The sequence below is a fragment of the Limanda limanda genome, chromosome 19 (assembly GCF_963576545.1).
Source record: "Limanda limanda chromosome 19, fLimLim1.1, whole genome shotgun sequence".
In the NCBI taxonomy this organism is placed as follows: domain Eukaryota; kingdom Metazoa; phylum Chordata; class Actinopteri; order Pleuronectiformes; family Pleuronectidae; genus Limanda; species Limanda limanda.
Window position 1 is genome coordinate 3,351,204 of NC_083654.1, and position 12,987 is coordinate 3,364,190.

Sequence of the window (12,987 nt, forward strand, 5' to 3'; positions counted from 1 at the left end):
AAAGAATTCATTCTCAATGTCATTACGGCTTTAGCTCGTGTGACACTGACAGATTCATTATAATTTGTATTCATTTTTAAGTAAACATCAAAACAGCAAATAGCCACACACACTTTTTTATGCACACTTTTGAAGAAATGCCGACACACGCACACATGCACACACGGAAACACACAAACACACGCACACACAGAAACACACACACACACACACACACACACACACACGCACACGATGCATGTGGCTTTTCTAATTACATGGGCTTGCCCTCCCGCTGCCAAAGCAGCTCATTTGGGCACTGAGAGGAACGCGTGCGCTAAAAGCAAAGGAGGCTGGGAAGGATGAGTCTTAATGAGGGGAATCAGTGGAATGTGTCTGATGGTGACATTTTCTTCCTGGAGCTGGAGGGCTCTCGATGAAAGTCAGGCCTTCACCGCGGGCCCTGCTCCGACACTCAGCCCTCTCATCCTCAGATAACCGGGCACGGCGCAGCACAACAAGCAGCGCTCACACAGGAGGCAATTAAAACTCTGATCTGCTTACACACCCGGAAACGCAATGCTTTGGCTGCAGGCGGAGGGGAAGAGCGATGGGGCGGCGGCAGTGGGAGGCGGGTGTTCACTGGTGGTTTGCTGGTGATATTTGTGTGTCAGCAGGAACAGCCCAAGTGGTGGTCCAAAATTAGCCGTCTTAGTTGTTTATTGTAACAAACACGATATCTTCAGACTCAAAAGTTCTACATTGACAAAAGAAAACAGATGGAGCTTCTCAACAAAACACAAAAGACGACATTGGGGGAATAGGCCAAATGGGACACTATTAAGTAGAAGCTGGCATTGAGTCAGAGAAGCTCTTTAACAGCAGCCACACTGCTGCCAAGCCTTAATACGATCTGTTAGTGAGGAGGGTCCTACACCACAGAGGGCTCAGGGCGTTCGGAGTTAGATAGAGGACCAGGAGGCCTGTCGTCCGAGCCGCGGCCAGACTGAGCAATAGGCCAGTTCAGCAGATTAGTGACAGACCCGTGCTGCACTATGTCTTATAAATGAGCAGCTCCCCCTGCATCCCGCACCATTATTCCTGAGTCCACCCTCCGGCGGCCGGTCGCATGTTTTTCTCTGGGCGGGTGGATCTGTACAAATCACACTTTCTTTTTGAAACCCCGGAGACTCATTTGGTTCTGTAGGCGCACTGGTCAAATTATTTTTAGCTTCTCCTGCTTGGGCAGAGTTTGACTGCACAGGCTGCAAAAACCGAAAGAAAAAGTAAAAATGCAAAAAAAAACAAAACTTTTGTGCGAAATGTAGTAGAAAACTCTGGTTCATTATTTTTGTAGCTTCAGCCATTGGTCACACCACTTCTGGCATGTTTGCACTCATTGAAGTAGATTTTCAGAGCTTGGAACGTGTTGACAGTGCTTTGATATTCTAAAAAAGTCTCCCTGACCTGACTCTTAATTTTCAAAAACCTTTCTCAATCAGTCCCAGATTAATCAGACCCACAGATTTCTTTCTCATCTAATCTAATATTACTCATACTCTGGCTCAGAACTGATTGAACAGCAGAAAACAGTGCTGCTGTTGCCTGAGACTGTCTTTGACATGTCTAAATGTCTGCTGTAACCAATCAGGTATTAATTCATTAAAAAAGCAAACATTTGCTGGCTTCATCTTCTCAACCCCAAAAGGTCTGTTTTTCAACATTTTTATATCATTGTAAAATCATTATCTTGTGGCTTTTGAAGGACGGGTTATTTGATGGCTGCTCTGGGGAAACTTTGACGGCTGCCTTTTCATATTTTCTGTCGTTTGATGGACCAAATGATTGATAGATTGGTGGAGAAAATGATCAAAACTTGAATCCATGAAGAATATAATATTTGGATCTGAAAGAGCTGTTCATGCAATGGGAAGCATCACTGTACGGATGAGGCCAAGTCAGAGCATGTGCCTTACACTTCAGTTTTTCAATTCATTTCCAGCTTTAACGATGTGTGTCTGTATTTTCTGACCATTAAAACACCCCCCCCCCCCCCCCTGCCAACATAAACCCCACCACCCCCCAGTTTGACAACCTAACTGGTGGCTCTAAAAGACCCTGTTTTGTGTGATAATGGCAGAATGGAGAGAATGCAACCATTAGAGGGTTGGGTCACCTTCTCGGGCTGAGAGCCAGGCTGTTGTTGTCCTCCATCAGCTGGAGAGCCCCCCCTTTCGCTGCTCTGGCACCGCTGCCCCATTATCTCTGGCGATCTGGGTGACCCGTGGCTGTTGTGTCATTTTCTCACCACAGGACTAATTGTACCAAATGGTTGCGGATGTTGAGGGAGTGGATGAGATGGACAGTCCATGGTGACCACCCGGTGCCAACCATTAGCTGTAATGTAGTTTAGAGCTGGAAACATCGTTCAGTAGTTGAGGTATTAACGATGATCCTGTGGTGATGTAACTGACCAATCATTTTTCTCGTCGGGTCTGTGAGGAGTTTGTTGCCCACGTTTTTTTCCTGGTAGCAAATAAAGTTGACTAATATCCAGACATCTTCACATGTTTTACCTTTTAATAACACATTTGTATCTCTTCCCCTCCGCAGCTGGCTGTACTTTTGACGAGGACTCAGACCCCGGCTTGTGTGAATACCGACAGGGCCAAGACGACGACTTTGACTGGCAGCTCATCAGGACCTACAACTGGCCACACACGACGCCTGATCTCCTCCGAGGTAGGCTCCAATATACGTCACAGTTTAAGCTTTAAACCACAGCACTGGCAGCGCCCGAGACTGACCATGGAGCTGTAGTCCGTGTGCCGGGGACAGTGGCGTATGACACACGGGGGGGGTATATGGGGGGGGGCAACATCACCCCAGAGCATGTTGACCAGCTCTTGTTTTTTGCACAAGAATCTAAACATACCCAAGCACTAGCTTTGTATCGCCTACATGCAAACAACAACAGCCTACTTTTTGTTTATTTCAAAGTTTATATTTTAAGTAAACTTTTATTCATTCTATTTAATTTACCTTTTATTTATTGTTTAAAATTAGCCTAAGTGGCATACATTTCCTCAATCTGTCAGTTTGTGTGAAGTTGACAGGGGCTATACAATAATAGGGCACATTTTTATTTATTTTCTCTATTGGCTGCCCGGCAGTCATTAAGTTAATGTTAATATTTGAAATAAAACTGGTAAAGCTCTAAGTTAATTTGACTGTGTTGTATTTGAAGGTATGATTCAACATTTTTCCATGGTCCAGTATTTAAAAAAAATAAAGAACCAAAAGAAATCCCAGGAAATCGTAATATCGAATCGCAATAGGTTTAGAGGTCCCTGCCGATTCCCGTCCCTATGACACACACATGCTGCGGGGGAGCATCTCACTCCAGACCAGTTGTGGCCTGTGCGTCACTGGACAGCTCTCATCTGTAGAAAGTAACAGGTGGAAATTAACACATGCTCTGTCGTCGACTCGACCAGACAATCTGAATAAGTGCCCGTTGTTTCTGCAGCAACATTTACAATGCCACGGCAACGCAGCACCACTGTGTTTATTCTGCAGAGGCAGTGCCGCCGACGGCTAAAACTAAATCCTTGATGAAACACTTGACGTGTATCACAAGGTGGGATTGGGAGGGATCCATTATCAAACATTACAAATGGCTGAGTTAGAGCCCACTGAATATGAGGGACGTTTATTTGTACAGCAGCAAGGCAATTCAATGTGCTTTACATTAGACATAAAAAACATAAAGACAAGATATAAAAGACGAGGCCGTTTAAACAGATATAAAATGGATTTGAAAGACTAGGAAAAAAAACGGATAAAATTTAATGAAACATTAAACGATAAAGTCTAAAAGATTCAGCAGTGATACAGTAGAGTGTAAGTTATGGATACATAGCTCCAGGTCCTACAGATACATAGCGGAGTCTCTGTCTGCCTGCATTTCCAAATTCTCAGACTTCAGCCTATGCCGGAATAACAAATATAAGACCTGGTTTTGTAGGGAGCACAAAACAAGTTGGCTTCTGTATGAAACAAATTTTAGTGGCTTTAGAATGTGCAGTAATCACATCAAATTACAGTCATAGCCCATGCCAACATTTCAGGGATCGAAAATACAAGTCTGCAGACCGGTGTCTGCCTACATGGAGCTTTGACATGAGCCTCCTACGATAAAAGTCAATCCACTTCAGTTGTGTGACAGGAAAACCAATGCATCCAGACGTTTGACTGTTTCAACAACTTGCGAGAGCAGTCGTCACTTGTAAGCCTGTCACACGGTCACGTGTCACTGTCCCACGATGTCCATTACCCCGGCAACAGCAGAGTCGTCAAAGCTTTGAGGCATTTGGGTCAGTCCTGTTGACAATAGCTTTCAGAAGCTGCTAATCAAACAAGTACACAGAGTCCACACAGCGATTCAGGCGTGTGGAGATGTGAACGTCAGGAAGGTTTGAACTTCTCTCCAAATCTTTGCTTAAATTCTCCACACAACTAGTTTTATAGATGTTTGTTTACAGAAACAAGTCAAACACCACAAATCCCTTCAAGGAGAGCTCAATGGAAGTCTGCGTCATTAAACCAATTTGAATGTGCCTCAAAAATACCCTGTATCAAATTTTTCCTGCAGTGCACATTATCACATTTCAGCGGTTTAGGAAGCAGGTAAACATTGTCTTCTCCTGCCACAAGGAGACTGAAGTGCCTCTGAACCGTACTAAACTTGCAACTTATGTTCCATTATGATTTTCAACATGTCTTGATGGTAATTTCCGGTTTGTTTTCTTACTTGATTTATGCAGTGAATGATATTTATTTGTAGTAAAGCTGAATTTCTCGTCTCCAAGAAGTGTCATAAATTAAGTTTATTTTTATTAGTTATTTTCATGAGTCTACAAAAATGTGTCACATACTCGAGTTTTAATCTCCGAACGTCAAAAATAGAACAGCAGCATGAAGAAGTAAATTAAAACTTTGAATAACAAACCCAATTGCTTGTGTTTGCCATCTGGGTTTCCTAATCCTCTCTTCTGAGGAGAAGCTGTCATGTGACGTGATGATGATGAAGTTTTTAGTCTTTTTTGATAGAAAAACTGTGTAAATTGTAAAATAACCTGCAACTTTCATATGTGTATATGTTCACATTGCAAATCTGCATTTTGAATCAGCCTGCTTGTTTTCTAATACCCCAGAATAGCATTTACCTTATACCAACCTGACCTGCTCTATGTACAATAATTTTCAAGATGTGGTTTTCACATGAAAGTTGCCTTTCCAATAAGCTCATCTGATGGACTGTGAGTCAATGGGCTGTTGTATTCTGCAGCCAGGTTCCTGAAGCAGGCATTTGAAAATAAATATTGTGAAAAAGAAAACAAAGAAAAGGAAGCACTGGGTGTCTGGAGATATTTACCAGCGAGTCTAGAAATAGAGTTATAAACAATGCTGTTTGGGTACCAAACACAACACAGACACAATAACCCTCCAGTCTACTATAAAGCAGGCTTGCCGCAGCTTTTATGTGCTGTGCTGTTTTTCAGACAGTTCATTATGGGAGTGTTTGTGAGTGTTTGGAATAAAATAATGACACGTTTAATTAAAAGGACTGCACTGCAAACTGAATGGGACTGTTTGTGCAGCATTCTGTCAGTTTCCGGAGGGGAACTTCAAATCCACACCTCAAAACCAAAAGTAATTATCAGACCGGTCACGATAATTGTAATAATTGGTTTTGAATGAGGACGTGCCGGTGTTCTGAAAGATGTTTTTGACAAAGTTACAGATTTGTTTATTCAGTCACAAACTGGTATCCAGGTATATGACTCCGTGTGACTTTGTTGAGACGCAGCAGAGACAGATCGCAGTCCACCTTCCCCTCACCTATGGCACAACAGTGCATCTCACATGCGGCTCAAGAGATACATTTGTGATTGGATTTTGCTTCCCGACTCACTTATAATTTATAACTAACAAACGCTGACTGCTGTGGAACAGGAGGAAAAAACAAAGTACACATTTGCTTGGCCATGCAGCTATTGAAAAGAGAAATGGAGGCTGTTGGGGATGCTGCCTGAGGGAGGCTCTGAACTTCATCACCTTGTGTCGAGTTGTTTGACAAATTGACTGTGTTTTGGGGTTTTGTCTTCCAATACAATATGCACAATACGAAGCTGACAGGAGGGCATTTGTCTGTATTATAGTCTCTACACATTTATTTAGGCTGCTTTCTCAGCTTTATTGAGAGCCGTTCACTTATGAAAGAATTACCCAAGATGCCCTTTGGTGCAAAGAATAAAAGGTGAATGGATGTGCAGCAGAATGCTGGAGCCTTTTTGTCTCAGAGGTCAGTCTCAACTCAAGCTGAAGGTGACAGCAGGGCCGGCCAATAAAATAATTATCAGTGATATTCACAATGCAGTGTTCATCAATAGCAATATAAGTCCAATATATATATATATATATATATATATATATATATATATATATATATATATATATATATATATATATATATATATATATATATATATATATATATATATATATGTATATATATATAAATGTATATATATATTTCTTATTGATTGTGCAACTGGAAAAACCCTTAACTAATCTACTTCAGATTTGTTGAATGTTTAGCTGTTTATCAAGCTTTTGTCATTTAAAAGGGAATATAACTACAACCTTCACTCAGGAGCAAAAATCTGTCTGTAGAATTACGTGAAATAAATATTGTGACATTTATTGTAATAATGATCAATAATGATCAAAAAGAAAACTTTAAATTTATGTAATTTGTGCCCAGTCCAAGGTGACCAGCTTGTGTTAGTGGAATCGTGTCAGCTCTTAAACCTGCAAATTGATCAAATGGCCATGTTAAAAAAAAAAGAAAAAAGTATTGCACAGCAATCCCTCAGCTCTACTGTTGTATTGCAACTCATTGTTTTGGGTTAAGGGAGCAGTTTGTGAACAAAGTGAACATGTAGCAGCTAAAGAGACAGATATTTCCCCTAAAGAGATGGATACCAACTCAGCACTCATTATGAACTGTACTGTTGGGTTGTGTGAGCAGGATGTTCACGTTGTTTTCTTCCATTTGGACAGAAACACAAACTCTTAAAAACCTTCCCAGCACCAAACAGCAGACTCACAAAGTTAGGAGAAGAGCCGGTCGGTGAACACAGAGGAGCGTTTAGCAGCTAAACAGACAGATATTTCCCCGGAGTTACAAGTGTCAGGTAGCCAGGAACCAAATGCGACAAGAATGCTGATGTTGCTCCGTGTCTACAACACGATGAAATACACAACTCTTTGCTAACGTGTTCGCCATCACAACGTTTAAAGGTCGTGTCAGATGTTGTGTTTCAGTTCTTAAAAAACATCTGTAGGTTTAAAGTCCATCGCAAAATATGATGAAAGAAATCACACGCACACATATATTTAATATGTATACAATCTACATGGATTATCAGAATAAGTTTTGATTAATTTTCTGCCAGCCAACTAATCTTTTCAGACTCTAAATGTAATTATACTCACCCATCTGAGATCCTCCGTCTCCTCCTCTCCATTAACAGCAGAAAGTTTAGCACATGATGTAAGGATCACTGAAAACACGATCACTCAGTGCGCTGACTAACAGCGATAACACATGCACATGGTGAAATGTACCCACTCTCACTGGTAATCACAGCAGCCTCTTCCTCATATGTCTCGGAGTAAAGTGTGAACATGCTTTATATCCACTCTGGCTGGATGTTAATGGCCGCTGGAATGGACAGCCTATACATCTGCATGCTCACCAGGTTTCCTCTGTGATTTATGCCAAACAATCTTATTACCTTGGACCCTGCTCCAGTCATCAGCCTCCTGACAGCTTGTTTTACCCACACTCAGTCCCTCGCTGCTTTTCTCTTTAAGTTTCTCATGCATCTACACAGGTGGGCTGCCTCCAATCTGCACACACATTTGTCATATACGTTTATCGAAAATGGGTAGGAATTGCTGTGCAGACGCATCCGAGAGGGTTATATGCTGCTGCATCGTGTAAACCGCTGCGATTGAAGAAGCTGACAGACGTCGGGGTTTTTCATAATTTATTCGCCGTTGTCAAGTGCTCGTTCCGCTGTTCCGGGCGCAGCTCCCCTGAGGGGGGCCGGGTATGTTAAGCAACTCCCTGGGATTGGGGGAGTCTAGCATGGGTCATTGCTGATTACACTTCCTGGTGGTCCTCGGGGGCCGGCAGTGCCACAAAGACCGCTTTTCATCTCTTTTTTTCCCTGTTGTCCATTAGAGAAGGTCGATTTCAGGCGGGATGGGCACATGCTTGAATGACTTGAACGTTCCTCTCAGATGCTGCTGGGTGAGAGAGGAAGGTTTGACATATGACGCCGCTGTGTGAGATCCCATCATTAAGAGAAATGTGGCGCACACCCTCTTATGGAGGTCATACATAAACCATAGGCTGTGTTAGGGACGAGTAGTTCTTCCCGCAAGAAGACATTAGCTCCAATCTTCTGTCACTTTGACATATTGTAGTGGGTGCAAACTTTAAAGTCTCCTTTAAACTTTACAGTTGTTTCTGTATGGAGGGCCACTGTAGGTTAATTCTTTTGAATTAATCCTGAAATAATAGACAGAAATCCATTTTTTAAGCAAAACTATAATTTTATAAAATCAACAAAAACATAATGAATTTATCATAAACAGGACTGAGGCAGTTTTCTTTGATTTTACTTTAAAACTGTCATCAGGAACCCACCGAGACGCCATGGTAACAATTTAAAACAAATTCACAATCAATGCTCCCAACATCATGCGTCCATCTTCAGTTATTTGGAGGACGTTCACTGTTCCTGTAGTGACTTAAGGCCAATTTATGCCTCTCCGTTTCTTCTATTACGGACAGATAAGACCGCCCTATCCGTCGTGAAACGCCCTCTCCGAATGCTTCGTACAGCTTTTCGTACACGTCTGATTTTTCTAACTATCCGTCTTCATGTTTGAGACCCGACGGACCGCTCTTGGCTGTGATTGGTCCGCGAACGACATCATTTCCGTATGACGTCATTTCCGTATTTCCGGACCTCAAACTTCCTGTTTACTTCCTGTTTACTTCCATGTAGCATCAAACCCAAACACAACTATGATTCTACGATTAATGTGACGTGTGTGTTAAGCCAGCGGAGTTGTCCGGCTGACGGTGGCTCGTTAGAGCACTGAGGGCATGTGTGCACGGTCACAGACGGTTATAACGAGCTTTCAAAACGGCGCTAGCAGGCTAGGCTAGCGGGCTAGGCTAGCCACCATGCTAACTGCGGTGGTAACAGTGCAAGAACCCGCCGTCACGACTTTAATTCCACTTCTATCATGACACTGTTTCTATAATACCGTCAGGTTAGAAGCAAACACTGGATAGTAGTAGTTAGTGTCGGGAGTCCCTGCTGACTGTGTGTGGAAGCTGGGGGGAGCTAGGTCCGTGTAGCTTCTAGCTACATGTAGCCTCAAGCAGATTCAAGCTGTGGAATCAGCAACACAGTTCGGAAACAAGACCGGGGAACCGCTGCGCTAAGAAACGATTACATCAGCATTTTGACCCGCTGGGTGTCACTTTATTTAGTTCTGTTAGTTGCCATGGTTCAGTGTGTGGGACGCAAGCTAACATGTCAACAGAGACACGTGGACTTCTTCTTCCCAAATGGGGTAGGCTTCTCTGAGCTCGTCTTGCGTTGCGCCACCTATGGCTTTGGCGGTGAATTTTTTTCCGGACGTAGACTGACGGAGAAGTAAAAATCAAAAAGAGTCTTTGCCCTCTGCTGAGAACTCTCCGAGAAACGGACACGTAGTAGTATAAAAGAGCCTTTACCGTTATTCACAGAAACCTAATATCAACTTATATGTTCTTACCCGTGCACCTGACTCGCACAGAATCTAGTCTGACAAATAATTGAACACAGTCTTGCTTGTTAAGGTTTCATAGGAAAAAAGGGGTCGGAAATTCTGCTCTCAGATTGCACGCATGCTTCTATATCTAACCTTGCATCAATGTGAAATTCAGGAAGTGCAATTGATTTGCTGTCAACTTGTAAGAAAACACGCCGTCTTCGTTAGAGCAGAAATATGACTTTACCCATGAAGTCATCTTTATCTGTTCTGCTTCCATACATCACTGAAGAATAATCCATCTCTCCAAGCCACTGGTTCGTCCGGCAGCTCAGGACCAGCAGTCAAGGTCAGAGATTTCCAAGAAGACTTGAGAGGTAACACTGCAAATATACATTTTACCCCGAATTTTCCCAAGGGCTTTAAATTCTTTCTGAGGCGTTAAAGAGACTGCAATTGAGACAACAACTGAGTTTATTGGGCACCAGCAGCTCGATAGTATTGATTTGCGCCCACCAGGCAGTGGAATACCAATGACGTGAAACATTGCAGCTAAAAAGGAACATGTTACGCCCTTCAGCTTTGCAGGTTTTTTTCTCCATCCATGATAGTGTTTCTTCTCAATCTTCCAGCCTGCTTATCGGCGTTGTGATGCAGGGTGTGAGGTGTCAAGGCTCAGTGTCTGGAGCTGAGTGGGGAAGCAGACATGATTGCTGTGCATGATGGACAGGGCTGCTGCTGTTCTTTTGATGGTAAAACGGAACAGGTCCGTGCTCGATCAAACAAAGCAGAGCCAGTGGCCGCTGAAGGAGATTTCATCAGAGTTAAATGAAATGAAATGAATTAAATTCAACCTCAGAGGACTCTTCAAAGAAATAATTCATTAAATTCAAGTCCGTTTAACTAAGGGGTGTTCCTTAGAGACCTCTACCATCTCAGAGGCTTTGGTCTATAGCGACGTGAGGCGAGGATGGTGCATGAGGTGAAGGCGACGGGTACATCTGATGTGGCCAGCTCACTAACATGGCCATTGGCTGCAGTGGCTGAGACACACAAATTTGCGTTTTGTTTTCAAAATAAAGGTGGTTGGCGGTTAAACTGTTTAACTTCACCGCTACGTTTTAGCAGCAGTGTCTCTTCCTGGAAAAAAATACCTTGAACCCACACAACACACCAATTAGCTTAAAAAAGATAAGTTATCTACGTTCTCTAGCTATAAGATATGACTCCAGTAGCTGCACAAACACACTTTTTGACAGAATTGTCTCGTAAAGTAGAGGCTTCCCTTCGGACCTTCCTGATGGACAAAACCATGTCGACCGAGCTGTTTGAACCACCGGCGCTGTTTAAACGGGGAGTTTGTGAGCGAGGAGAGGAGAGGAGATGTCTCTGAGTGGTAGACGATGTGGAGGCTTTGGCCTTTCAGCATAGATTTGAAATGAGCTCAGCTATCCAGATACCCACTCACGAGGGGGGCCTGGTGGCGAGGGGCCACCCAACTTTGACTATTTTTAACCTTTTAAATATATATAGATGTCATCACATAAAGACATGAGTTTAACCCATGTATTTACCAGCTTACATCTCCTCTATGACTTTGGTCTTCTGGTCCATATCAAACGTGTTCAAATGAATAGCGTTCTTTGGCAGAACTGCTTTGAGTGTTTAGCGCCCACTCCCTGGAACACATTACAAAGTGTCTTACAAATGAATACTTTAGTTCACCTTGGAGATTTTAAATCCATGGTTGATATACATTTAGCCTTATCTTCTGTATGCATGTGTTTTACTTGATAGGAATTGCTTTATGTTCTGTATTTGTATGCATCATATATATATACCGTGTTAATGTATTCACCATATCTGTATACCTGCATTTTATTGTATCCTCTCACTGAACATCCTTTTAACTGAGGGCCTTCCTCAGTTATTCATTGAATACAGATAAAGGTTAAATAAATATAGATTTTTTTTATAAATTTGTTAGTAAATGTGATATTAAAACCACATATATATTATATTTTCTCAAGGCACAGTCAGTCACAGTATTTGAAATTATATAATTTAATTTGGACGATGATTGTCAGTGTTAGAAAATCCAGCCACATGTGTAAAGTGCAATGTTTCCACTGCTCCACATTGACTTTGTAAGAGAGGCTATTCAAAGAGTCCTTTAAACAGCAGCACATTATTTAAGTGTTGGTATTTTTGCAGTTTGTTTAATGGTTGACTACATTTTAAATTCAAAACAAATGCAGTGTTTATTTCTTTTCCACATGCAGCTACTTCAAATGTGGGTGAAAACATGGTTTTTGGTGCCGAGGAGATTATCAACCTATTCACATTTCAAAAGAGCCGCACAAGCACCATCACCAATGCCAAGTGACGACGTCTGCTTTTAGATTTCTTCAAAGCTCTCAGACCTGCCATTTCAAACAGGGACGGAATGCAAATGTCATGTGGCTCTCAGTAAAGAAGTCGTCATTACTGGCAGCTTCGGTCCAGCATAAATCAGCTTTGAGCCATTAAGGCTGTTGCTGCACTCCAAAATGCACAAAGCTCGGCAAAGTGGAAGTAAATCAAAACCAAACTTGTGAGGCTCTTCCCCCTTGAAACGTCCCTCATGGGGTTTTAAACATGACGCTCATTTTCTAAGCACAACTTCAAACATTCGAAGGTGTCTTTCCTCCTCCCTCCTGCCTGGCCTCAGTCCTGGTTTCCTCCTGAACCATTGCAGCTGCACGCTTTGGTGCTCCATGGCCCAGAGTATAAAAACCAACTAGAAGCAGCAGAATGACTCTTTGCATTTAAATGGCACATTTAACAGAACACAGAGCAGTTTCTCTTGATCTCATGACTTATTTAAATCGTCAGCATTGGAGAGAGTGTTATTGGCCGAGGTACAGTAAAGACTATCTACTGCTGAAGGGCCTATTCAGGACCAATCATGTGCTTATAAATTATCTTATCTAATGTGGAGGAAAACACAGCCATTCGCCTCTGTGACACCGTCCTCACTAGAATAACAACAGCTTTGATCATCATTTCAGATGCCTATTAGGACCCATGTTTGCACAGACCTGACAAGCACCTCCTATGAAA

General features: G+C 42.4%; 1 protein-coding gene across 1 annotated transcript in view; it reads left to right on the forward strand.

The window, feature by feature from the left end:
* ptprua (protein tyrosine phosphatase receptor type Ua) overlaps positions 1 to 12,987 on the forward strand; it is a 203,113-nt gene that overhangs the window by 51,578 nt on the left and 138,548 nt on the right. Inside the window, exon 2 of the mRNA XM_061092754.1 lies at positions 2,593 to 2,721. Within this exon, the coding sequence (XP_060948737.1) occupies positions 2,593 to 2,721 (129 nt within the window). The remainder of the gene's footprint in view (positions 1 to 2,592; positions 2,722 to 12,987) is intronic.